General features: G+C 42.1%; 2 protein-coding genes across 16 annotated transcripts in view; one reads left to right on the plus strand and one right to left on the minus strand.

Moving 5' to 3' along the window:
* MAPK8IP3 (mitogen-activated protein kinase 8 interacting protein 3) overlaps positions 1-16,124 on the plus strand; it is a 66,538-nt gene extending 50,414 nt beyond the window's left edge. For 10 of the 14 annotated variants that reach the window (XM_075179508.1, XM_075179512.1, XM_075179509.1 and 7 more), the window contains 13 exons: positions 1,475-1,640; positions 2,749-2,934; positions 3,172-3,355; positions 3,541-3,660; positions 3,903-3,983; positions 6,655-6,722; positions 7,218-7,366; positions 8,283-8,454; positions 9,576-9,689; positions 10,402-10,440; positions 13,011-13,193; positions 13,510-13,653; positions 14,243-16,124. In XM_075179508.1, the coding sequence (XP_075035609.1) occupies positions 1,475-1,640; positions 2,749-2,934; positions 3,172-3,355; positions 3,541-3,660; positions 3,903-3,983; positions 6,655-6,722; positions 7,218-7,366; positions 8,283-8,454; positions 9,576-9,689; positions 10,402-10,440; positions 13,011-13,193; positions 13,510-13,653; positions 14,243-14,367 (1,731 nt within the window). In that variant the 3' untranslated portion in view covers positions 14,368-16,124. The remainder of the gene's footprint in view (positions 1-1,474; positions 1,641-2,748; positions 2,935-3,171; positions 3,356-3,540; positions 3,661-3,902; positions 3,984-6,654; positions 6,723-7,217; positions 7,367-8,282; positions 8,455-9,575; positions 9,690-10,401; positions 10,441-13,010; positions 13,194-13,509; positions 13,654-14,242) is intronic. The other 4 variants (XM_075179513.1, XM_075179522.1, XM_075179520.1 and 1 more) reach the window with 1 other exon arrangement.
* A 2,913-nt stretch (positions 16,125-19,037) lies between these two features.
* Positions 19,038-26,931, minus strand: NME3 (NME/NM23 nucleoside diphosphate kinase 3). 2 transcript variants are annotated; one of them, XM_075179524.1, is made up of 5 exons: positions 26,825-26,931; positions 24,281-24,411; positions 23,362-23,463; positions 21,862-21,974; positions 19,038-21,484 (listed from the first exon to the last, which is right to left on the minus strand). In XM_075179524.1, the coding sequence occupies exons 1-5, from the start codon at positions 26,868-26,870 to the stop codon at positions 21,367-21,369; spliced, it is 510 nt and encodes a 169-aa protein (XP_075035625.1). In that variant the 5' UTR covers positions 26,871-26,931; the 3' UTR covers positions 19,038-21,366. The 2 variants fall into 2 exon arrangements, with proteins under 2 accessions (XP_075035625.1, XP_075035624.1); XM_075179523.1 differs by having other exon boundaries at positions 26,810-26,889.
* Positions 26,932-27,773: the final 842 nt, after the last annotated feature.

The raw sequence follows: 27,773 nt of genomic DNA on the forward strand, positions 1-27,773 counted from the left end.
TGCCAGAATGCAGAACTTGCCCAACGCCTCAGGTTCTACGCTTATATAACTGAACATATCGATTCTCCTGTCCATATATATATATATATATATATAAAGGAATAAAGGAAACACGGCGCCACATGGTGTATTACCACAATATATTAATGTAGTAAGAGAGAGTAAAGTGGAGGAGTCAGAGATGTACTCAAGGATAATAACTTCTCTCCGGTAGGGCTAATGAAACCAAAAGGGTGAATAGATATATACAAAAGTGACAGCACACTGTGTTCAATGCCACCAATGTAATCACCAATAAACATAAAACTGCGTACCAGATAAAAGAACCAGAAGATGTATGGATCAGTTCAATGGAAAACTCCAAATCTGTGCAGCTGTTGCCAGTAACGTCACTCATCCAAATGTACAATTCTGTTAGGAAGAGCGATGGGCTGCAGACAGTGCCAGTAGGGTCTACACAGGCAGCCAGGGGAGTCTGCTCTCCATGGATTAGTAGATACCTCCTGCCCCCATATATATATATGCATGGTTGGCGCTCAAGTTAGGGGAACTAAGGTGCTCACCTACAGCGTTTCGGGGTTGTCTAAAACCTGATTCATCTTCAAATTCAATTTTCAATTTGTAAAAAATGCATGTCACTTGCACTTACGTCCCCCCTACTCAAGTACAAGCGGATCTCGAGGAATGTTTCCATTTGAATATGGGTACAAATACGATCTGGCTATATGGTACTTGCTATATGTAGACCGATAGAACACAGTATGTATATGTGCAACATAAAGTCCCATCAGAACGCATGGATAAAAAACACTATAAAGGAAATTTAAAACTATTAATACTATAATATATATATATATATATATATATATATATATATATATATATATATATATATATATATATATTTTACGTGAAAGACATAAATCAGGATGTTCTTAATGTGTACTGTACATAAAATATATGTTTACAGTTTTTCTTGCAAACACATGTTTTAGCACCCATACGTGTAGTCATCGCCATCGGTCAGCACCTACACCTGCTCTGTAGCTGGTGCAAATGATACGGCTAAAAAACACATACGTACAGGATGCCCAGAGCTTGAATTGGATGAATGTGTGTGTGTGTCCGATTTCAGCACTCCCTTACTATACATTGCCTACGTTATTCCTCCCCTTCCCTTCCCCGACCATGAATTTCAGGCAGTTGCGCTCACTGGCGTAAGTCCCATATTGGCGCATGCGCAGATCGATCTCGCACAAGACACGGCACATAAAAAGACTTGCGTTGGAAGATGAAACAGGCACTGAATGATTAAGAACATGTTACTCATTAAGTGTTTTGCCACCTGAAAGGGTGAGGGGCGCATCTGATACCCTTCCACCAGATCTGAATTTATGCATACAATTCCTTTTAATTACAATGTACAATTCTGCCTCTGTCTATAATGTTAAATTGTGTTCTTCCCTGTCTGCAGACCAAGGAGCTCCATGAAGCAGATGCCACTTCCAGCCGTGTATGGATCCTAACCAGCACGTTGTCTACCAGCAAGGTTGTGATTATAGATGCCAACCAGCCGGGCACTCTGGTGGACCAGTTCACAGTTTGCAATGCCCATGTGCTGTGCATCTCCAGTATCCCTGGTATGATGGTGACCCAAAACCCTCAACTATTTACACTGGCCGTAACTTATCTTCTCTGTGTGGTGGAGTTATGTGTAGAGCGCATTTGAAGACCTGTTCTGTAGGGCCAATCATTGTGTCCTATACACATCTATACAAACTGATATTAGAATATATTTTGGAACATTAACTGAACACACAATGAATGTACTAGTAATATAACTTTCTTATAAACAGGCTTGTTTTCTGTATAGATACAAAAATGATGAGACTCTTAGGGACAAAGGGTGAAGAAGAATAAAATAGGGACAGGTGGAGAGTGAATGGGGACTGGTGGCATGAATGGGATTTGAGAGATAGGGACAGGTGTGAGAAGAGAGAGGCTAGTAGAGAGAATAGCTATATGTGGAGAGAAAGAAATTGTAAGAGTGAATTAGAACGGGTAGGGGTAATAGGGTGAGGTAATCTTGCTGCTATCACCCATTATGTAATAACGACACTTGTGTTAGCTCTTTGTGCAGAATCAGTGTAACGATACTGGTGGTATTATCTGAAGCCCAATAGCCGAGTAGATATCCAGAGAGTAGTCAGACGTTTGTCGGGTCGGTACACAAGAGGGTAGTCAGACGTTTGCCGGGTCGGTACACAAGAGGGTAGTCAGACGTTTGCCGGGTCGGTACACAAGAGGGTAGTCAGACGTTTTCCGGGTCGGTACACAAGAGGGTAGTCAGACGTTTGCCGGGTCGGTACACAAGCAGGTAGTCACAGCTGGAAGGTAGAGTAGCAGGTAGCAGGAGCTGAGCCTTTAGAATACTCAAGCACATATCTGAACCAGGAAGTGCCATTTATAGGCCCAAACAGGATCCAAGATGGTTCCTCTTCGATTGGCCATCTTGGATAAGGGCAAATCTATTGGCAATTTTACAAATTCAGAGACCTCTAGTGGTTGGAGGTGCAAATGTCAAAGTAATTCCTTACAGTCGGCTAAGTAAATTAAGACCCTACCGGTGACTCTGATTACTGGGTTACGGTGTAAATATTTTACACACTTTACTTTTTGGTTTTACTTGGTTCCCTACGCATGTGAATCTCGGGCTACGTCTTCACCCTGTCACTTTGTGTTCTTCAGCTGCCAGCGACAGTGATTACCCTCCGGGCGAGATATTCCTGGAGGGTGATGTTAACCCAGAGGATTCCGGTGACACTGACGGGGTCTTGGCAGGAATCACTATCGTAGGATGTGCCACGAGATGCAATGTGCCGCGGAGCAATTGTTCTTCTCGCGGTGATACCCCGGTACTGGACAAGAGCCGAGGTTAGTGACGTTGGCCTCTTAGATCCACTTCCGAAATAAAAGTTCTTGTATGGCTGCCTCCGCTTCAGAGTTTCACCTTTTCTGTTGTCTTTCATTCAACATCAGTTCTTTAGTTTTCAAATGAATACACAGTGACCATGTGGCCCTTAAGTAGCTTTTGTCTAAGCAATGAATTTTCCATGATTATGAAATGTTGTGTAGAGATAATGAGGAGTTTTGACTGGTCTTTCCTACCAGGGGAGGTCTCTACAGTTAGCAATGGGAAGATCAACCAGCACCAGTCAGCAGAAGAAGCAACAGAAGCTCTGGAAGTACCAGAATCCTCAACCAATGAAGCGGAACAAACGCAGGTTCGACCGGGGGCCCTAACAGAACACGTCTTCACTGACCCCGCCCCGGTGGCAAATGGCAGGCTCTGCAGGTACAGTCACACTTAAAGTAAGCTCTACAGAGATACTTTTAAAGTCTCTGTCTCTTTAAATACTATGTGCAGCCATTCAGTGCCACAGTGGAAGAGCGGGGCTTACCCAAAAACCATGTTGGACACTTCTGTACTACAGAATACCCCACAATGACACATTTGTATCTCTTTATTCCTGATACTAGTGAAAATGGGCATCTAAAGCCCGAAGTGAACACAGCACAGCAAGAAACAGAGCCGAGCAACGAGACCCCCGCTGGTAGTAGTGCGGCGCCCACAATGTGGTTAGGAGCACAGAATGGCTGGTAGGTCATCCTGAATCCAGATCATTTGCCCTGAAATTGTTGAACGCAACGCATTTCTCTGCCAGATGGAAGAGCAACGCATTTCACTGACATTAAAAATACAATAATGTAACATAGACTGTGGAATATATGTATAATGTGACAGGTCATCTCTTGCTCTCATGAGAACAGACACCAGTTGTGTGTGTGTCAGTGCATTTAGACCAGAGACCAGTGATGCATGTTCTGTCTTTATACTGCAGGTTGTACGTTCACTCCGCTGTCTCCAACTGGAAGAAGTGTCTACATTCTATAAAGCTCAAAGATTCAGTGTTGAGTCTCGTGTAAGTACAAAACTAATCTCATCTTCAAGTTGTTTTCACAATAACTATTCTGTTGTATAGTTGTGCTGCCAGTTAGCATATAATGTATATCTTTATAATATACAAGTGATAGTAATATATGTATAAACTCCTGTATATAATATCTGTATGTGACAGGATGGGTTTACTCAGCCACCCTATCGGAGTGAGGGTTTCACAGGTTTGTGTTGAAGCTCCTCCTCCTCCCGCCATCACTTTCCTACTGGTGCTATTCGGCCGCCAGACACTTGCCCGTTGTGTCAATTGCCCACTACCGCGGAGGCCAGAGTTGTAGGAGACTGGTTCCTGCCATCAGGCTCCGGTACCGGCTCCTGGAACTGCTTACTTCTGTGTGGTGTATGTAACTGCTGCAGCACCTCTTTGACGGAGTTTGTGACTTAGTCTTCCTGGCAGCTTTCTCTGGATCATCGCTGCTGGGTAGCGGGCTGATTGTTGACTCGGGGCACTTGGTTCAGCACAGGACAGCTGGGGGTATGATTTAGAGTGATGGCTGTGATCTGTAGGTCAGGATGCTGTAGAACATGAACTTGAAGAATTGTTTATTGCTCTATGATAGCTCATAAAAGAGCTGTTACACACTGCGGAAAGTAGAGATGAGACACGTGGGTCTTTGCTGCCCATTTTATACAGTTTATTGGATACGTGCTGACAGGCAATACCCCCCAGCCCCCACACATTCCTCTAACAAGCCTGGGTTGATTCACTTATCTTACAGGGAAGGCTGAACTCCCTCTGCGCCCTGGTGCCACTATGTCTGGGCTGGGAGATTTGAATTTTAAATTCCCGCTCAAACAACGTCTCCGACAGCTGGTGCCCCCTTCAAGTCGAAGATGACTTCCCAGGACGCTGTAGCATGGGACTTTAAATTAAACTAAAATGTTGTCCTGCAGCTTGGGGAAGAGGGTGGACTCGGTCACACTGGGTAAACAGAGCAGGGCGTTTTAGGAAGAGCATAATAGGTCACTCCACCGCACAATTATTCTTTGGACCTATTGTGTGTCTCCACCCGCCCAGATATCACCAGGGCGCCTAGCATTGCAGAGCAGAATGGCCACACTTGCGGAGGAGCAGGAACTTTCACAGGCAGAGGGAAGAAGTTGTGTGGAGTGAAAGCATTTCGACTGAAGTGTAGATCTGGTGTGCCTGGTTTCACGGAGCAGTGAGGAAGCGAATCTGATCTTGCCCTATACTGTTAGACTAGGTACACACTGAGGAATCTTCTGACCAACGTGTTATCTACAACGATTTTACTAACGACTGAAGGTCCGATCGCTCAGGAGATTCATGCGTATGCACTAGACACGTTTTAAACGATTAACGAAAGACGGACCGTCCGGGCAGCCACTTTTCACAGCCATATTGCCATGTTAAAAGATTTGGATTTTGTACACAGTGAAACGACTTATGTGGTCCCTGTAGCGATATCCCCAAGAAATTTAAATAACAGGCGGAACATGTTCATTAAGAACCACCCAAAAACTCTTAAAAAGAGAAGGCAACATGTCTTCATTCTTCATTTATTTTCTAACATATAGTAGTGTACAGTGTAGGTACGTTCGCAACCGCACAGGAAAAAATTCTTGCCGTTAGAAACACCTTGGGCCTAAATCATTAAGGATCTTAACTTGAGAAACTTCTTATTTCAGTCTCCTGGACAAAACCATGTTACAATTCAAGGGGTGCAAATTAGTATTCTGTTTTGCACATAAGTTCAATACTAACTGTTTTTTCATGTAGCACACAAATACTTGATAGCTTTTTTGGACATTGAAATTTAAAGTTGATATTTGTGTGCTACATGAAAAAACAGGCAGTATGTAACTTATGTGCAAAACAGAATACTAATTTGCACCCCTTGCATTGTAACATGGTTTTGTCCAGGAGACTGAAATAAGAAGTTTCTTAAATTAAGATCCTTAATGAATCAGGACCCTAATTATCATTTGAGTGACGTGCAGACACCGCACCATGTGGGAGAGGTATAGACAACAGAAATTTACATACATTCAGCGTTCTTTAGGAAAAACTTGTGTATTATAAAATGATACCTTTGTATGTTCACAGAACACTTTGGTAGCGCTTATGCTTATAATTATGTTTATAATTTACAGTAAGGAGTACATTATTTCATACGATATAAAGATTTTCTATTTTTGGTAATGTTATTTATTTTGTGCGCTTAAAACTTTGCACATAAGTATAATTTTAACTGTTTTGTTGCAGGCATATTGCTGTACCTTATCTCATTCCACTAAGCAATCATTTATTGTCTACCCAGACAGGCCTCTAATTGTATTACTACTTATTTGCATTTTCTTACTGTCAGTCTTTGTGTGCACTGTTTATAATCTAATTCTCGTGCCTTTGACCGGTGAAACAATCTGCCTTGTCACAAGTCACAAGGACCCTAGGCTCCAAGCTGAAGTCTCCAGCATTCAGTCAGAGCACTTACCCACTGAGCAGCTCCTTATTCTTTAAAAATGAAATCAAGTGAATGATTCTTGTTAGAGTGCAAGTTATGATTGTAAATGAACATTGTGGATGAGTAATATGATCACACACTGTCTGATATGTTTTGTGATCAAAAGACATCTTTGATTTGTACGTTACCTCTCATCTCATGACTTCTCAGGCATGTAAAAGGACGGGTTCTTGTGGCTCTTGCCGATGGGACGTTGGCTATATTCCACCGGGGAGAAGGTAAAGACATCTTATACCTTTCAATTTTTTTGACAACTCTACAAATAACTAATTTTATCTGTTCACTCCACTGATACCCATTGTACTAACCAAAAAGGTGATTTGAATTATTTTTGTATCATTTACTCTTCAGAAAAAGCAGATTCCGGTATCTAAATAAAGCAAAATGTATTAGATAAATGCATGTAATCATAGAAAGACATAAAATACAATTAAGTCACCTGGCTTAGCAATGCTAATCACTACTACCACAATGAACATAAGATGTTATTATGAAAATGTACTGATACAAAATGAATGTTTCATCTTTAAGAAGCAAGTAAAGGTCAACAACACACTAGTGACAATTACTTGTTATAGGGGTTTGCTTTGTAGCCTTTCAATTTTTCACCTGCAATTAAAATAATTGTACCAATTAATTCATTTTTATTTGAATTTTAATTACTCTGACTGCTGGGTACTAGAAATTGTTGAATGCATTTTTCTCTTTTTAAGACCGACAATGGGACCTCAGTAATTACCATTTGATGGACTTGGGGCACACTCACCACTCCATCCGTTGCATGGCTGTAGTATATGACCGAGTTTGGTGTGGCTACAAGAATAAAATACACGTGATCCAACCTAAAACCATGCAGATAGAGGTAGGTGGCCAGATCAGCAGGCTAATTACACCGAATGTAAACTGACCCTAACATGCAAGTTATGCAGTCCCTGCCCCATTGGAGCTTACAATCTACATCCCCTAACATACACACACACAGACCCAGAGAGACTAAGTGCAATCTAATAGCAACCAATTAACCTACTAGTATGTTTTTGGAGTGTGGGAGGAAACCGGAGCACCCGGAGGAAAGCCACGCCAACACGGGGAGAACATACAAACTCCACACAGATAAGGCCATGGTCGGGAATTGAACTCATGTCCCCAGTGCTGTGAGGCAGAAGTGCTAACCACTTAGCCACCATGCTGCCCATATATATAGGTCTAAGTTTTAGAAGCCTATTAGAATTGAAGATATTTGTCATGAAGTTGGCATTATAACGCAGCAGACTTCCTGGTAGTAATCCCACTGAAGGGACACTGCAGCCAGTGTCTTAGTCACAATTTGCAGGAAATAACTGATAACAGAGAAGAATAGCTTGCATGCATCTTCCAACAAATGTAACTACAATAAACATAATTGTCCGGCTTGCACATAATAATAAGCATGCCCACAACCCGCCTTCACTCAGCACTATGGAACTGTAAAAATACTAAGGACAACTCTGTGTGGGTTGGTTGGCTTGGCTGGGAAATCACTTGATGGAAACAGTATAAACGCCATTTTGGAGTCTTTCCTACTACCACGTGTACTTTAGGTTGCCCTTTAAATGTTTCAAACTTGTGTTAGTGCACGTATACATTGATCAGGTCATTAATTAGGGTGTGCTGTCCAAAACTCAACAGGTAGAACAAATGAGTGAATATTTGGATAACTAACATTTGAGACCATTATTTTTACGATATGAAATAAATTACGCATAAAATTTATGGATCTTTTCTCATGTTACTTACAGAAGTCATTTGATGCCCACCCTCGAAGAGAAAGTCAGGTGCGGCAGCTGGCGTGGATCGGAGACGGGGTATGGGTATCAATTCGGCTGGACTCCACGCTCCGGCTGTACCACGCACACACACACCAGCACCTCCAGGATGTGGATATTGAGCCTTATGTCAGTAAAATGTTAGGTGAGCGATGCTGTTTTCTTGGTTTCATGAAAACAAACGTATCTCCAACAACTAGTGCAGGCCTGGCCAACCTGCGGCTCTCCAGGTGTTGTGAAACAACAAGCCCCAGCATGCTTTGCCAGTAGATAGCCAGCTGATGGCTGGCAAAGCATGCTGGGACTTGTAGTTTCATAAAGGTTGGCCAGGACTGAACTAGTGTAAATGGCACTGATGCTCTTAGATCAGCAGAGCAGTACAAACATGAGATTCAAGTTTGCAAATTATGTAAATGAGATAAAGAGTGGAAATGGTTAAGTTTTAGGGTGATTGCTGCACTTCCACTACACAGATGGACTTGGATTTTGCAGCAGCTCAGAGTGGGCAGGAATCAGGGGTCTGATTCATTAAGGATCTTAAATGAAGAGGTATCTTATTTCAGTCTCCTGGACAAAACCATGTCACAATGCAAGGGGTGCAAATTAGTTTTCTGTTTTGCACATAAGTTAAATACTGACTGTTTTTTCATGTAGCACACAAATATCAACTTTAAATGTCAGTGTACAAATAAGCTATCAAGTATTTGTGTGCTACATGAAAAAACAGTCAGTAATTAACTTATGTGCAAAACAGAAAACTAATTTGCACCCCTTGCATTGTAACATGGTTTTGTCCAGGAGACTGAAATAAGATACCTCTTCATTTAAGATCCTTAATGAATCAGGCCCCAGGTCTTTTTCTGTACTTTTAATGGGTCAAACAAACAAAAGCGCCACTTGTAATATTGTAATAAATACAGTCATGATGTCCACTTAATTAATTTGAACCATAAATGAGGATAAACCATGCATTTTGGGAGAAAATTGAAACTGTTGGTTCCATAGTAATAAGAGTTTGGATTTGTGATCTGGCGCCCGCAATAAAGTGCAGTGCGCGTCTTCGGGTGTTCACCGCACTCCTCGGTGCACTGCTGGTTTACAAAGGTGTCCTTCCAGAGCGGCGAGCAGGCATTCACCTTGATGCGTGCAGGTCAGGGTTACATAAATAAAATGTTTTGTGCTGCTCATCAAGTACACTTATTAAATGACCTTCACTGGTGCACTGATCCACTATTATTTGTTGTGTTAATTTCTTCTGCTCTGCAGGCACCGGAAAGCTGGGATTTTCATTTGTACGAATCACAGCGCTGCTAATCGCCGGCAATCGGCTCTGGGTGGGAACTGGAAACGGAGTGGTCATCTCAATACCGCTCACAGAAAGTAAGTTGTGAAACAGATGCTGACCGTACAAGGGGTCAGAAGCACACCGACATGACGGCTTTGCATGACATGATTCAGACGCGTCACCACAACATGCAGGGATCATTTCCAGTGGGACAGAGAAACTGATCCAATATATTCAGTGTGATCCAGGGATCTGTTCAGTTGTCCGATGCGTCTAGACAGCTGTTAGTAAATACCTGGCGGAAGCACAAAGGTTCCATCCCATAAGTAATGAGCTTAGAAAGGGCGGGGGAACAGTTTGCAGAATAAGAATAAAACAATAAACTAGCTGAAAATACTGAGGGCCCACTGGGACCTATATAGGACACAGCACATAGTCAGTAACAATGTGTCTTATGTACCTCTTACAATCCTGTATCTGCAAATTACACATTTAAAAATAGATTTGCAAAGTGAAATACAATATAGAGACATATATGTACCAGCAGTTTCTTTTCCATTTAGTGGTAGTCTGGTATGTCAGATTTGTAAGCTCTGTTGTATCTGATATATTGGTACTGTGTAGAATTAGGAACATATAAGTAGTTGCATCACTAGCAACCCCAGAATACAGACTTTCCTCCCTGAAAATCCTGCCAATAATTTCGTATTTTTTGTTTTCTTCATGCTTTATCCCTCTCCTTCCCCAACTGCCCCCTTCTCTTCCTCTCCCCCTTTTGATTACGTCCAACCCTTCCACCTCTGCTAGCGGTAGTCCTACATCGGGGCCAGCTGCTGGGGCTGAGGGGTAAGTGCAGAACCGGTCTGTCTCGCCTCATCCCATCTTTCCAACACATCCTGTCTCCATCCTCATCTTTTTCATTAATCTGTGGTATTCACAAAGCTATGCCTTCCCCCCTTTTCTTGGTGGAGGCGGTGGGATGTACGAGCTATATAGTGCTAATTACAGACCCAGTTGAAGATTATGTTATCGCTCATCTGCTTTCTTGTAACCGTGGCTGAAACTATTTCTGCCACCTCTCAAGTACATAATGCAGAAAATTGTAATAATTTTTAGAGATTTGATTACAGCGATATGCTCAGTCGGCCATCAAAGTTGGGTTTATAACAAGCACTGCAGCTGTGTGTGGCTCTCCGACACTGATTGTATCATCATATTGTGACATCATCCTCTCGAGATATATCGCTAATATCCCACCGCTTGAGATGACCAGTGGATGTATCTTAGTGAATACCAATCCCAGTTTTAGTTTTCCATATCATACAAGCATCTTCCAGAGAAGAGATTAGACATTGTTCTAGGCTTGAGGATTACATAAAATGTCTTTTCAGATAACAGAAGCTTAAGCTGGATATTCTTTCTAGCTCGCTGAGAATTGCTGACAAACTAGACAGGTTCTGTTATTTCACAGATGAAAAACACTGAATATTGTACATAGCTCTGTTTATTGATCTAAGCAAAAGTATTTTAATTGAGCGGTAATGTAACATACAAACATTTTAAACGATCTAACATTTTTTTTTATTGTGTATTACATTACTACAATATTTATCACTTGCTGTGATTAGGCCTGCTGCATGTTGTTCAGAGAAGTGGTAGTTTGCCTTTAAAAGAACAGCTGTTGGCTATACACAGTGGAGGCAGCCATTTTGTAGGGTCATCAGAACGCACCCTAAGGGCTAGATTTACTAAGCTGCGGGTTTGAAAAAGTGGGGATGTTGCCTATAGCAACCAATCAGATTCTAGCTTTCATTTATTTAGTACCTTCTACAAAATGACAGCTAGAATATGATTGGTTGCTATAGGCAACATCCCCACTTTTTCAAACCCGCAGTTTAGTAAATCTAGCCCTAAGAGTTTACTGGGAGCCGGTGACATCATTGAGGTAGATCATGACTAGTATTCATGAGGAACGGTAAATAATCGTGAGGCACTTGTTAATAGTAAACCGATAGGCTGCATTTTCATGAATATAGGTTCAGCTCACAAAATGGCTGCCTTCCTTGTATGTAGGTCACATGTACATCGTAAAAGCACAATGGAACAAATGCATTATTGTTTTAGAAGAAATTGTACTTATCCAAAAGTACGAGCTCAGTGTTTACTAATTGACCGAAATTTTTCAGTGTCGATGTCCATATTACAATCACAAGACAACCTCTGCAGATTCTAGTTGTGATTATAGAAAAACGCCATATCCTACAAGCCATGAACCAATATCTGGCCTCCTCTCTATTTATGCTATACATGTTCTTAGTAATGAGTAATATACATAATTATTATTTTTTATTTTCTTACAGTATCCTAAAAATATGTGTTTGATTTCATTTATTTTTGCTTTTACTATAATTACTGTTAAAAAGTTTGACGATTTTGATATTTCCTTTCAAAGCACCTGAAAATATGGCTACAGGGAGCAGCTCTTTTGTGTTAGGACCTTTAGCAAGAATGCACAAACCTTAAATTAATTCAGAACAATGACATTCACAGCCCGATTGGTTAATATGGGTACCACCACCTTATCTACATAGTTTTCATAACTGTCTCCTAGTGTATTCTAGATGTTATAAAAGAGTTTGCCATGTGCAGTAACATCATATACAAATGAATTAAACGACTCGTATGTATATTTTAGTTTGTGTTGCGCATGGTTCTACGCTTCCAATAACCTGTTTTAACAGCATCTAGCAAATGAGAGATTGCTTGACTGCGTAATCTTTTTCTTTACTGGTGGTTTGTATTAACAGGCATTTTGGTGAGATGTCACATGATCTTTAAATAATAATATAATGTGAGGTCCTATATTGTTTAAAAAATGTCCTTCCTGTACAACAGAACAGGAAGTCAGGAATATTTCTTCCTCTTATTGACACAATTCCATAAGTTCAGGCAAATAATATTTTTTTTTTTATAGATGTATTTGCTAATATTGCCACCATTTTTTGTAGGATTACTTTTAGCTATGGTGAAGTTTAGATTTTCTTGTACTAATTATAAAAGTTTATTTCTGAGTTTAAGGTCCTTTAACAAGACATGACGTAATCTTGTTACAATGCATACTACTTGGGTACGGTGTGCTGAGCGAATGTTCAGTAGAATTCCGCTCACCAAATCACCGGGAACTAGTGACGTCACTGAGCCGTAAAGCCCCAAAAAATGTGCAGAAGCAATTATCAGTTGTAGCTGTTTTCTGATCTATTGCCCAACAAATATTATATTGGAATTAGACCTGAGAAAAATTAGACTACAATAACACAGAGCCTAATGGGATAGCCCAGAAAGGGAATCTCCTATTCAGTCATCTGATCTAGGCCTAGTCTGAGGCAGGTCACTAAATGCCATGTCTGCGTCTTCAGCCAACAAGACGTCTCCCACATCCTCTGGAGAAGGGACACGGCCTGGCGGAGTGATCCACGTGTACAGTGATGAGACCAGTGACAAGACCGCAGGGAGCTTCATCCCGTACTGCTCCATGGCACAAGCGCAGCTCTGTTTCCACGGTCACCGAGATGCTGTCAAGTTCTTTGTGTCTGTACCAGGCGAGTAGTGTAATATGTTTTATATATATATATATATATATATATATATATATATATATATGAATTTTAGTGATGGAGATCAAAACTGACTAGAACAGGCCTGGCCAACCTGTGGCTCTCCAGGTGTTGTGAGACTACAAGCCCCAGGGTACTTTGCCATTAGATAGCAAACTGATAGCTGGCAGGCTATGCTGGGACTTGTAGTAACACAACACCTGGAGAGCCACAGGTTGGCCAGGCCTGGACTAGGAGGTAATTCCAAATGTTTCAAAACATTGGTGGGCTCTGTGTCTCTGACAGTTGTGTATGTTTCCAGGTAACGTGCTGGCCACTCTGAATGGCAGCGTGCTGGACAGTCCGTCTGAGAACCCGGGCACCCCATCCACAGAGAGCGAAGAACAAAAACTGAAGAATGTGCTAGTGTTGAGCGGAGGAGAGGGGTACATTGACTTCCGTATTGGTGAGTTCACAGTTATCACTTTTTTACCTCTTTTGAATTGTGTGTGTGGGGGGGGGGGGGGGCGCGCAGGGTTAATACAGTTTTGCAAAGATGAATACACTGGACCCATCACAGATTTATGTTTTATTCATAGTGCTGTACAGATTTATTCGTACTGATACTCTTTAGAGGCTCTTGACTGTAGATTAAGTAATTCCTTTTAAAACAGACCTGTCAAGTTTGTGCTAATACATTTTATACAGTATTAAAAAGTTTAAGTACTCCGTGTAACCTAATATAATGGTTGCATTACCCTCTTCTTCCTCATAGGGAACTCTGTTAGGTTATTATTTGTGTATGTTATGTCAAAAGCAAGAATCACCTTTTGTATTAGAATGATCTTTCTGTCTTTGGTATGCACTCAATGATCAGGCCCCGTCCACTTGTGATATCGCTCGTTGTGACACATAATAGAATACATAAAGTGAAAGGAAGATATATCTCGTTGTAAGAATGACCTCATACAAGCCACGTGTGAGGCTATTATCATGTAGGTGGGGACAAAGGGTGGAATTGGAATTTTACTGGCTCAATATTCTTGTCTTTTTAGGGGACGGAGAAGATGATGAAACAGAAGAACACTCTGGGGATGGTGGGAACCAGGCCAAACCAGTGCTTTCTAAGGCAGAGAGGAGTCACATCATTGTGTGGCAAGTCTCCTACGTCCCAGAATAAATGCATCCTTTGCCTTCTCCCCAGAATGCCAAGACCTCAGCTTCCCCGCACCCGCTGGAAAAACCAAACTGGAACTTGGACCCAACTCTGCATAATCTCTCCATGCTATGCAGGTCTTCTTATGCTATATTTACCTTCTGACGTGCCCAGCATCCTCTATAACTCTTTAGCCCTGGAAAAAATCCATATTTACGTATATATCCTGCTGCATCCCAAACAAATTCTTACATTACCTGTACAAAGGCTCACCCAGCGATAGAAACGAGAGAGGCAAACTGGGTAATCGATCGTCCTCTGTGCCAGATAGGCCGGCAATATTGTCTCATCAGGCCGTCTGGCATTGGAATGTTCTGTTAGATTCCAATAAAGATAGCCTGGGATTGAATTAAAGACGACCATTGTCCACCTTATCGCACGAAGGTTCGAGAGTGGGCTGGACTTGAAGGGAACATCCCTGTTGTGAACCAGGCTGTTTTCATGCCAAATCATTCTCGCATACTGTATTTTATAGATATTTGCCTAATTAGTTAATTAGCACTTACACTTGCTAAACGATAATCTACATCCCTGAACCCATACATAAACGGAAAACATTTTATCAGTATTGGTGTCTTGCTTTGGAAGTTTAAACGTTCAGTTTCACGTTCTCCGTCTTCATTTTTCTCACAAAATAAAGGTGATTTATTGCTGGGATTTGTAGCTCTCAAACATATTGACAAGACCGGAGGTGTGTGTTACTTGCTCACACTCAGCAGGTGGTCTTGTATCATATGTGTGTGGAAATTTTAAGTTTGGGCAACCTGTGGCTCTCCCACTAGTGTAGACGTACGGGACCTAATGTGCTCTGTAATAGAGACTGGCACTTGCATAGCTAGAAGCTACAGGCTGTTTTAGACTAGTTTTCGAAAAACGCTTGTAGTTTCAGCCATCATTTGTATATCCATCTCCTAGTACTGGGAAGCTTTGTTTTAATAACATTATTAATATAACTGCAATTTAATTGAAAAGGTATTCGCCCACACTGCACACGTATGTTTAATTTGCTAGAATGCCCAGCTGTATCCCAATCACCTGCCCGGAATGTTAAGATTTATTGTCCATTGGCTGAAAACCTTCCATATTGTTGTCTCGGACAAATTAAACCCTGATGTTTGTTATGCATGAACTTTCCAAATTGCAAGGGTCAAAACGCCAAGAATGTTTGCACTCCTAGAAAACATGGGCAAATGGACTAATTAAACATAACATCCATTAAAATAAAAGGCCTCGACGTTTTGGAAGGACCTGCACTATAAGCTTGTCAATGCATATTTCATTGTAATACTCCTGGGGCTGAACAAATTAATCTAAAAGTGCTGTTTCCCTAGATAACTTCCTTGCATGTGATCCTGAGGCTCCCGTACTGCCAGAGTGCCTACATTACCCAGTGTTGTAGGGTTTTCTGGGAGTTCAGGGGTTAAAATAAAAAGCACATTCTGCCCAGCCAGCAAAGTATACCACGCTTGGCTCTAACAGCTCGTTCTACCTACAGCGGTGACGTATGTAAAGAAAGTGTCACAAGGGGGGTTCTCGGACGTGTCTCTTCAACAGGCTTGTAAACTCCGCAATCTGTGTCGTTTGTCTTCTGGTCTTATCGGTGGCATTATGTAAAGACAGCTGTACGAATAACGCTCTCTGCTTCCTCTCTCTCTCTCTCCCTCTTGTGACATGAACACCATGTAATTGTTATGTATGTAATAAATATATTACAAAATGAATGCTGGGACACTGTCAGTGTGTGGTTTTAGAGACCATCATGGTCCATGATCTTGTATGTTACAGTTAATTACCACTGCTAGTGTACATTTGCAGGACTTGTGTTTGTTCCAACAGTTCCTAAAGATCACGCTAGTGAGCACCCAAAAATCCATGATGGTAGCAGAAGTTCTGAAAATGAGCAGCAAGAGTTGTTTAATAGTTTATAGATGAGGAACTAACTTGTGTTGAACCAGGAGAATGGGTCTATATGTAAAGGTGCAGAAAACTGGATTGTTCCAATTGCTGCAAAAGAGAGGTGGCAAGGTCAAGATACCCGAAACAAATTCTCCTAAGTGACACTTCGCAGCTTAGTAAATCTATCTATCTGTTTTGAAAAAGTGGGGATGTTGCATATAGCAACCAATCAGATTCTAGCTGTCATTTTGTAGAAGGTACTAAATAAATGAAAGCTAGAATCTGATTGGTTGCTATAGGCAACATCCCAACTTTTTCAAACCCGCAGCTTAGTAAATCTAGCCCTTAGAGTGCTGTACTATACTTGCCTATGTAACTAATATGTTCTCCAGGTTATTTGAGTATTAGCACACGCCTTGGTAAGGCAGTTCCTGTAATGTATGCTAGTTAACTTAATATATTGTTATATCACAAAGTAGGTTAATAACTCTACAATAAGATTTAGACTTAAATGACAAGTTTGAGAATCTTAACGAGGATAACAGTAAAAAAACAGAACCAGAAAGGAAAAAGCATAAAAGGATTGGCGTCTAGTGCCCCCCACTGGATTCGGAGCAAAGAATTTAGCACAAGTAAAAAAATAAATCCCATTTTTTTTCCTTCAGCCTAATGGGGGAAGGCTGATGACATCCCAAAACTCAGAAGTCAAAGGTACACAAAACTTTGTCCAAAAGTGGCATCTTTTGAGTATTAAACCTGTAGCACTTTGCAATGGTGTGCACCAAAGACCAGGTAGAGGCCCGGCCCAGCTGTTCTGCAGAGACCTGTGCCGTCCAAGAGGCACCCACTGATCTAGTAATCTAAGAGGCAATTGTACTGCTTAGAGGCTCTCCAGCCTCTCTTATGAACAAAAACCAAAAAGGCCATCCGTCCTGAGCAAATTCTTGGTCCTATCAACACAACAAAGTCTTTAAGGATCGAACCACATCCAGAAAACTAAGAGAGTTCTCCTTTGGAGCGTTATCCTGGTCTAAAACCAAAATAAACGTTTATTGGTTGAGGTGGAATCGTCAAACCACCTTGGGCTGAAAGAAAGATTTAATAAGCAACACTCTATCCTCATGGAAGATGACGAACTGAGATCTACAAGACAAAACCCCCAGCTCTGAAACTCTTCTGGCAGAAGAGATGGCCAACAGGAAGGTTGTTTGATTGGGACGGAGGGTGCTACAAGACTGTTCACACCAGACCGAGATCCCACAGAGCCACTAGTGGGGTGTACGGAGATTACGCATACATTACTTCCAGTCTGCACCTCAGGCAAAAGAGCCAGTTTTAGAGCTTTCAGATCCTGTGGAATTTTTTGGCCTACACAGGCTTTGAGTAAAAACCCAAACTTTTTTTTTTTTTATAATTCGGATCCAGGGTAATCACCCTCGTCGAACTGAATGGCCTCCTTTACAGCCACCCCCTTTTTCCTGATTCCTGGAAGCCCCATGGTGCAGCAGCGCTTGGGATAGGATGCCTGGAGATTTATTACGTATCTCCGGCTGACAAAGAGAACAAAACCTAGGCCCCTTGTCCTAGTTGGATTAACTAAGAGCTCTTACTCCTGAACTTATCCAACTCAGGACCAAAAAAGACCTCCCCAGAGTCCTCTTGGAATCTGCATCCATAGCCTTAGGGCTAGATGTGCCGCAATGGCTAAGACAGGAAACCTATCCCCAATGAGACTCATATTGATGGCAGCTTCCCCAAGATACTGGGAGGCCTCACTTCGGCAGGAGCTAGTTATTCCCAGCAAGGTGAGCAAATCCCATCTGGGTCTATCAGCCTCTATACCTTCTACCAACTGCTCTGCCCATCTTTCCATTGCCTTATTGACCCAGGCAGAAGCTAAACTGGGCCTCAGGAAAACTCCTGACACTGTATAAACAGTCTTAAGAGTGGCTACAATTTTCCTAACCATGCTATCCTTTATGGTAGCAATAGTGGTAGTCTTGAAAAGGCGAGCTATGAAGGGAGGACAGAAAACTGTTGCACAATCCAGGAGGATGTGGTACTGTACAGACATAAGCCAAATACAGAGAAAAGCCCACATCCAACCAGTATCCCAATACCTCACCACTAAATCCATGTAGCTCAGAGGGTAGACTGAGAGAAGGGATTGCTGCAGGGATGCCGTCTCTCTTCTGGTGGGCTTGCCTAGCTAGGATACCCCACCAGGGAGGTGATGAAGGGGGATCTCACTTCCCACCAGGAGCCAGCACCAAAGATGGCTACCAACCAAAGGACAGCCTCCTTAACCAACTAGTGCCTAATTGAGGGGCTGCTAGTAAAAGTAACCCCACCTGAACATCATTACACTAACTATGGACCGGGAGACCCCATCTTACCTAGAGCCAGTGTCAGGACAATGCTTCCTTCTGCCTTTCTTGCCATACCTCCAGCACACGGTCCAGTGCCCACCTACTAAACTCATTGTTCCCATGGCATCAGGTATGTTAGGGGGGGGGGGGGGGGGGGGGGGGGGGTCTGCCAAGGTTTGGTGTCCAACTAACTGTGTCTTCCCTGATAACATAGGTGCTGCTGATCTTTATTTACTGGAGAAATGGTAACACCTGTGTGTTAATAGTTGTGGTTTGGGAAACACCTAGGAGGAAGGATGCAGATCTGGCTGGTGGAGAGAATGACTATGCATTATTTACCTTTTGTCTCTTAAAAATAAAATAAATCTATCCCGAAACAGATTTTATTACAAAAAGGGACAAACATTTTACAAAACATTGTTTGTGATCTCCACCCTGTAAACAGATTTTCTATTTGACCTTACCAAGCCATTCATGCCCACTAACATTACTTGTTATCAGTATTTAAAAGTTTAAAAAGTTTTTTTCCAATTGCAAGCTAGTGCCTTAAAGGGGCTGCGGAGGTAGCCATTTTGTGGGCTGAACCAATATTCCTTGCAGCCTATCACAGCACAAGGAACCAGTGACCTCATTAAGGAATGACCCACAAATTGACCTTACTAGTGCCTCAATGTCGTTACAGGTTCCTAGTAAATTGATAAGACAACATTCTCATGCATATTGGTTCAGCCCATAAACCAGCTGTTTCCACTGTGTGTAGTTTACTTTAAAAAAGGGAAAGGTAATTTTTGCAACTTATATTATGTAGGATTGTCAGTGATCCAATGGTTGTAAGTGCATCATTCAAACATTGTATACAAATATGTAAAGGTTTTGTTTTGACAAGTCACTGTACCTGCTTCCAGTCCCTAAGTGTTACCTTGGTGTTTGCAGAAAGTGTATGTCATCAAAAATCATTAAGTACACAACACACGCTACAAGTCATGGACCCTTCAAAAGGACAATGTGATTTTACCAGAATAACCAAACCTTCTGTACCCTGTGCAGCATTATCGCAGTAAATAGTTTGTGATTTGATTGTACATCCAAAACTGGCTTACATATATAATACATACATTAAAGAAACAGTTTCAGAAACCATTATTTCTTTAAGTTACCCAACTCTTTTGCTGTAGACTACTCTACTGCAAGAGACATCCATGTAAAGAGAAGAGGGAGGGGCAGGTCTGGGGGAACAAGGTATTTTTAGGGGGACCTCAACCTTTGCAGCTGGATAAATCCTTATCTAAATATGATCAACCATTGACATACTACAGAGTGCTTTGCAGACAATGAACTGATGTTTCAACGTTGGCAGAAATCATTTACTATTTAGGTAGAACAAACAGAAAATAAAGTTGATAACTAGTGCTCTATGATACTGCCATAAACACAGACACGACTTTCACCTCCAACATTCACTGAGAGGAGCACTGCTAAACAATGTAATGAGGAATGGAACACCAGAGGTGCTGGTATTTATTTTTTCAAATGTAAATTTAGTATAGTTTCATATATCCCAACATTGAGATCTATAGAATTGGGATAACATAAGCCCCAGCCCTGAGCTGCCACTTTTGGGTGAAGATCTACCAACATTCGTGCAAGCTTTAACTCTTTCAAGTACTGAAAGTTGGGACATGTCTAAGGTATGTAGTTAAAGCTTGGTGCTCCAATTTACAACAAGAGCCCTTATCTAGAAAACCAAATAGTCCTAAGCATTCTAGAGACTATGGGGTATAGTTACTAAACTGCGGGCAGGTTTGAAAAAGTGGAGATGTTGCCTATAGCAACCAATCAGATTCTAGCTGTCATTTTGTAGAATGTACTAAATAACTAGAATCTGATTGGTTGCTATAGGCAACATCTCCACTTTTCAAACCTGCAGTTTAGTAAATATACCTCTAAATCTCATATCTGTATTACAGGACTTGTCTGTGTTGCCCAACGTTTGGTGCCTTTACATTGTCAGTAAGGCTGTTTCTGCTATATGCTGTGCTGCTATAAATATCACTATACGTTTTGTTCTCTCCAGCTGTAATGTTAATGGCAGACATGACAGAACAGTGATCCCCTCATGTTAGCACAAGGGGATTTTAAACGTACATTAAATAAATACATTCAAGGTTGATCATTCCAGCGACAAATTCAGAATATAAATGTCTGTTCTACAAGTTGGACAGTGGTGAACCAATCATTTCATAGCTCCAGATGACATGGAGCCAACTGTGTGCAGCTTGCATTGAATTTAGTTACCTAGATGCAAACATGGGCATCCATACGTAATAAAGATTGAGGGTACTATAAACTTTAATAATGCTAAATAAAGCATACGTGCTAAGTAGTGTTTCTTCCTATAGTCCTTGGGAGAAGAAAGGGATAAATATTGAGATCCTGTTAAAGAATCAATTTGAGGAGTGAAATAAAGACACCAAAAAAGCCCCAACAAATTAATGCTATATGGACGGAATATGTGTTCTTACTTTTTCCACCGTTATTAGGTGGAGAGAGAGAGAGAGAGAGAGAGAGAGGAGGCTTAAATGTACAATCTTATCCCCTTACATTCAAGTGTCACCCCTGACTTGGATTACTAGTCCTAACCGAGATCATCCCACATGTGATTTGTAACAGACCCATATGTTTCTCTATTCGCAGTGGTTTATTCGTAGATCCAGCTCTCGGCGTTATCCTGCCAGCAGATCAGCTCGTCAGGCTGGAACCAGAGAGCAATCTCACGCTGCGCACTCTCCCTCGAGTCGCTGCCATGTACCACGTTTCTGGGGGAAGAAAGACAGCGCAGACAATGAAAGAGGAAATGTTCATGAAGAACTCCTGCAATAAAACGTTACAAATGTTATAGGAACTCAATGGATATAAAGTGCCTAATGTGGCGTCGAACTTACTCCATGTGCATAGTATAAATTGTGCAAATTCACACTCTGCACGCCCACAAAGAATGCATGCATATGTGCCAATGTGGACTTAAGTGTATCTGGCACTTGCACCTCCTTAGGACTGGAGGTGAAAGAGAAGGGGCATACAAACGTTGGCCGAGTATAGTAAAAGAAATAAAACAACTTTGAAAACGGCCTTTATTTTTCCTTTCAAAAGGGACAGAGGGATTGTGAGACTTAATGCAGAATTTACAGTTTACCTGCTGACATCCACGCAGAAATCCCCTCGGATAGTTCCCGGCAGGGAGTCGGCAGGGTTAGTCTCCCCCAGCATAAGGCGTGCAGTCCTCACCACGTCCAAGCCTTGCCACACCTACAGTAAATAAATGCACATGCAAGGAACATACATTCAGATTATGCCCGTGTTATAATTAGAACAGTATACCTCAACATAGGGTGTCAGGGTTCAGCTACTACAGCAGGTGAAATAACATCCCCAAACGCCTTTCTAATTTACAGTGCTATGCATTCTGGGAAGTAACAGAGAGGCAGACCAGTAATTGAGAAAAGCGAGAGATATTTGGAATGATTTTGGATAGAGAGGATCAGGGTAGGTAAATAAGAGAGTGGATGCCAAACACATCAAGTATTGCCATGTTACGTTACAGTAAAGCTGGGTACACCACAGGATTTTCATCCAACTATCGTGCCGATCACACGATAAATGACCGTTTGGTCAGATGTTGCAGTAGTGTGTACGCTCCCACGATCATGTTTTATCATATCAAAGCACATCGTATTTGAGTTAATTTCATGAACTTCCTAAAAATCACGAACACCGACGGAACGATGTTGGGCAAATGTGGAAGTGTGTACGTACTCACGACCAGCAGTGTAGGCAGATCTCTATAGAGTTTACAGGGTCACAATCTTTTCAGCAGCCAGTTATGAGAGATGAAGAGCACGGATCTGAAGGTAAATTGTGTAGTTGTGTACACATAAACCTGCAAGCGCATCGGGACTTTCAGTCGTTATTCAAATCGTTACAGAAGTTGCATCTGCAGCAATTTTCTGTAGTGTGAACCCAGCTTTACACCGGTACCTGAAACTAACCACAGGCGTTGCATCCCCATTACCTATTCCCTCGTTCCATGTGTGGGCAGAGAAAGACGTTCTATAATAGAATATATAATAACAAAGAAATCTATTTTTCAGCAGCCATCAACTACAATATGACCAGAGTTCATTTTCACCCCTTCATGAGCAGACCAAGGGCTAGATTTACTAAGCTGCGGGTTTGAAAAAGTGGGGATGTTGCCTATAGCAACCAATCAGATTCTAGCTGTCATTTTGTAGAAGGCACTAAATAAATGAAAGCTAGAATCTGATTGGTTGCTATAGGCAACATCCCCACTTTTTCAAACCCGCAGCTTAGTAAATCTAGCCCCAAATTTTAAATTTGTTGTCATAAAAAAAAAAAAAAAAATTTGCTTGAATAGACAGGGGACTTTCCTTTGTCAGCATGAATATGTTTTTATTTTATGTGCGTTATACTGCGGAAAATGGAACACATTTGTTGCACAATGCTCCAGGACTTTAAAACTAAAAGACGCCTACAGAGGTTGTCCGTCAATGAGGCTGATCAGGGTATGCTGGAGAAATAAACTATCGTCACTTAACCCATTTGGTTAGAGAACGACCGGTAGTTTACGTAGCAGCAGAGGCAGGAAGGAGATACACTAAGCACTTCCAGTCCTCACCATGGCAATCACAGGCCCAGAAGTCATGTACTTCACCAGGCGATCATAGAATGGACGATCTCGCAGAGCAAAGTAATGTTCCTTTAACAGCACCTCTGATGCCTACGGAGAGAAACAAAGTTATACATGTGAAACACAAGCTGCAAATCAACATAGCACTTAGGAAGTCATAGTACTTCTCACTTGGCATTAAAGACTGCAAGCTCTTCCTTATTGTATTCATGTGTGTGAACTTGCTGTTGCTCCACATTGGTTTGCTATAAATGCTACAAAGCAGTGTGTACATTATGTGCTATTATATATACAAATACATACAAAAATAACTTTTAAACATACCGATGTAGTAACATTTAAATTGACATTTAACAGATCACAAGCCATTTATCTCCCCCCCCCCCTAAACACTATTAAGTGCAAACATTGCAAGCAATACAACCAAGAGTTACAGTATCACGATGGAAACAAACTTTCGTCCAAAAATTTAAGTCAGTGTGTAACATTTATCAGGACACGAAAATTCCAACATAAGATGGCAATGTAGATTCTACAAACAATATCTCGTTATTCATGTCAATGGAATGTGGTGGTTTAAGTGTTAATTTAAAGATTGATACATCTAATGTAAAATAGAAATGCTCTATCTGCAGACTCATAATAAACTGTACTCATTGCCTTTTGCGATACTGTAAAACTTTACTGGACAAAAAAACCCCAAAAAACACAATAGAACAAATGCAAACACACATATAATACACACATAGAAAATAATTACACATACAAGCCTCATGTAGCCTAGTGGTGTCTCTGTTGCTATTTAGGTTTATGAAACATATACTCAATAATTAGAGATTGTCCCAAAACATTTTTACTCAAATTCTTTAGAGAATAAAACATATCCCGCTCACGTAAATGAACACACCTGCGTCATCTTCATAGCGACCAATCGGAAGCCCTTTCTCTCAAAACGCCTGATAATCTCCCCAACCAGACGCCTCTGATGCCCATCGGGCTTGATGGCTAAAAAGGTGCGCTCATTGATCCCTGTCCATGCTGCAGAGAGGACAAGGAGAGTAAGCCAAGGGTACACTGACAGCAAGTCAGGATAGGAAATGATATGACAGTTCAGGCATATAGACAATACAGACAAAATAAAAAGTAAGCTTCCCCCTGACTGGGAAGCACAGCCAGAGTAGGATCATACTACCAACCAGTTTATTACTACCCTAAAACCAAATATCCAGGTATGGTCTCAGATGCACTGTATAATGTAAATTTTAGTTTTGTGTCGATTAATACTATTTTAGTACAGAATTAATCTATAAATATTTCAGTGTTAGAGATGGGGATAATCACATACAAAGTCAGGATGCCAACAAACATAGCTTTAGGCAAAAACTCTTCATAGATGCAGACATAAGAAACATGGGCAAAAGTTAGCCATTGAATATGAGGGCAGAGTGGGCAGGTAAGACCCACTGGGCATAAAGAAGCAGAACAGGAAAGTCTTCCGGGTAGCCAGCAGGAGAGTGAACATCCAAGAGTGGCACAGGGTAGAGCAGGCAAGTCACGCAGGAGGAACCTAGGACGGGTAAGTCACGCAGGAGGAACCTAGGACGGGTAAGTCACGCAGGAGGAACCTAGGACGGGTAAGTCACGCAGGAGGAACCTAGGACGGGTAAGTCACGCAGGAGGAACCTAGGACGGGTAAGTCACGCAGGAGGAACCTAGGACGGGCAAGTCACGCAGGAGGAACCTAGGACGGGCAAGTCACGCAGGAGGAACCTAGGACGGGTAAGTCACGCAGGAGGAACCTAGGACGGGTAAGTTACGCAGGAATAACCTAGGACGGGTAAATTACGCAGGAATAACCTAGGACGGGTAAATTACGCAGGAATAACCTAGGACGGGTAAATTACGCAGGAATAACCTAGGACGGGTAAATTACGCAGGAATAACCTAGGACGGGTAAATTACGCAGGAATAACCTAGGACGGGTAAGTTACGCAGGAATAACCTAGGACGGGTAAGTTACGCAGGAGGAACCTAGGACGGGTAAGTTACGCAGGAGGAACCTAGGACGGGTAAGTTACGCAGGAGGAACCTAGGACGGGTAAGTTACGCAGGAGGAACCTAGGACGGGTAAGTTACGCAGGAGGAACCTAGGACGGGTAAGTTACGCAGGAGGAACCTAGGACGGGTAAGTTACGCAGGAGGAACCTAGGACGGGTAAGTTACGCAGGAGGAACCTAGGACGGGTAAGTTACGCAGGAGGAACCTAGGACGGGTAAGTTACGCAGGAGGAACCTAGGACGGGTAAGTTACGCAGGAGGAACCTAGGACGGGTAAGTTACGCAGGAGGAACCTAGGACGGGTAAGTTACGCAGGAGGAACCTAGGACGGGTAAGTTACGCAGGAGGAACCTAGGACGGGTAAGTTACGCAGGAGGAACCTAGGACGGGTAAGTTACGCAGGAGGAACCTAGGACGGGTAAGTTAAGCAGGAGGAACCTAGGACAGGAAAGTTATGTAGGAGGAATCTAAGACAGGTAAGTTATGTAGGAGGAATCTAGGACAGGTAAGTTATGTAGGAGGAATCTAGGACGGGTAAGTTATGTAGGAGGAATCTAGGATGGGTAAGTTATGTAGGAGGAATCTAGGATGGGTAAGTTATGTAGGAGGAATCTAGGACAGGCAAGTTATGCAGGAGGAATCTAGGATGGGTAAGTTATGTAGGAGGAATCTAGGACAGGCAAGTTATGTAGGAGGAATCTAGGACAGGTAAGTTACGCAGGAGGAATCTAGGATGGGTAAGTTATGAATTATACACAGATGTGGGGAGCAGATTGGTATAGTGGGCAGATACACTATGAGAAGGCAATCCTTGCAGTGCACAGGTTAGCTAGCTCTTCGGGTCTCAAAGGGTGTTGGCAACGATCAACCTATGCACGGCACAACCTGGAGCATAGCAATCAAGCCATAATATCTAGTATGCAAAATCAGACAATGTGAAGAGCGGCTGGATGCCAAGAGACAAAGCAAGCAATGGCTTTCAGAAGAACACAAGGCATGGGTGAGTGTTTTCTGGGATATGCAAAGTAGAGAAGGTGGACAGACAAGCGAGGATATGCTGGACCACATTGTTCCCTCTGAACAGTGCTACCTAAAGGGTACTGGAAGCAGCAGGTTATAACAATAGTCTACACAGTGCTGAGCTGTATCCCCTCTTCCCAATCACAGCGCTGCTGGGAGCAGACACTCACTGCCTAGAACTACAATGTAAGCAGATACCATGTAACCTCCGGTCCCTGTGCAACTCTGCATTCGTCTCCCGGTTACATTGTGCAGGGATACCGGAGCCTTTACTAGGGGACCACAGCCCACGAAGCCTCACCATAATAATCTGTGCATGTGACCCTCAGCACCACCTCCCACCCCCCACAGATCCATACTAGGGGGTCTCTCACCGGTAGGGAAAATGTGCGCAAAGATGGTCAACACCAGGCAGATCATGGCGAGAAGAGTGAGTCAGGGGCGCGCACGTCACCAGAACCGGCACACACGGGAGCGAGCACGCAACCTCATGGCTCTTAAAGGAGTTCCCAGCTGGAAGACCACGATAAACACATGTACAGGCAGAAGCATAACTATTCATATTGCAGAGTGATGCTCGATACTTTGCATGCCTTATGTATATAAATGCACGTTTTATAAGTGTGCATACATAATGCATGCAATACCTATAGTTACCCAGCTTTAAAAATAGTTGCCTTCAAATATCCTTATTTTTATTTATTTTTATTAATAACCAGATGATTCATCATTTCTGTCATTCACTACGTGAAATTAAAATCTCACTTTTTTTTTTACTTTATACGTTAATATTTGTTACATTATAGTCTGTAAAATACATTAAGTTGGTATCATTTTAATGTCTAGGAACTCTACTTCTGAGGGTCATCCAAGTTATAATTATGGTTTCTAGTTTTCATCTTTACTGTACGAGCTGCAGGTCAGTTCACAGAGTTCACTGTGCTGCTTCCAGCACCCTATAAAATGGTGGAAGGAAGTTCCGATAAGTTCAACCTACGCCAATGAATCAGAAGAGGAGGACAGAAAGTTCATGGACAGGAGAGTAGTCAGAAGAGGAGGACAGAAAGTTCATGGACAGGAGAGTAGTCAGAAGAGGAGGACAGAAAGTTCATGGACAGGAGAGTAGTCAGAAGAGGAGGATAGAAAGTTCATGGACAGGAGAGTAGTCAGAAGAGGAGGACAGAAAGTTTATGGACAAGAGAGTAGTCAGAAGAGGAGGATAGAAAGTTCATGGACAGGAGAGGACAGAAGAGGAGGACAGAAAGTTCATGGACAGGAGAGTAGTCAGAAGAGGAGGACAGAAAGTTCATGGACAGGAGAGTA

This window comes from Mixophyes fleayi, chromosome 7, assembly GCF_038048845.1.
Source record: "Mixophyes fleayi isolate aMixFle1 chromosome 7, aMixFle1.hap1, whole genome shotgun sequence".
Lineage (NCBI taxonomy): Eukaryota > Metazoa > Chordata > Amphibia > Anura > Limnodynastidae > Mixophyes > Mixophyes fleayi.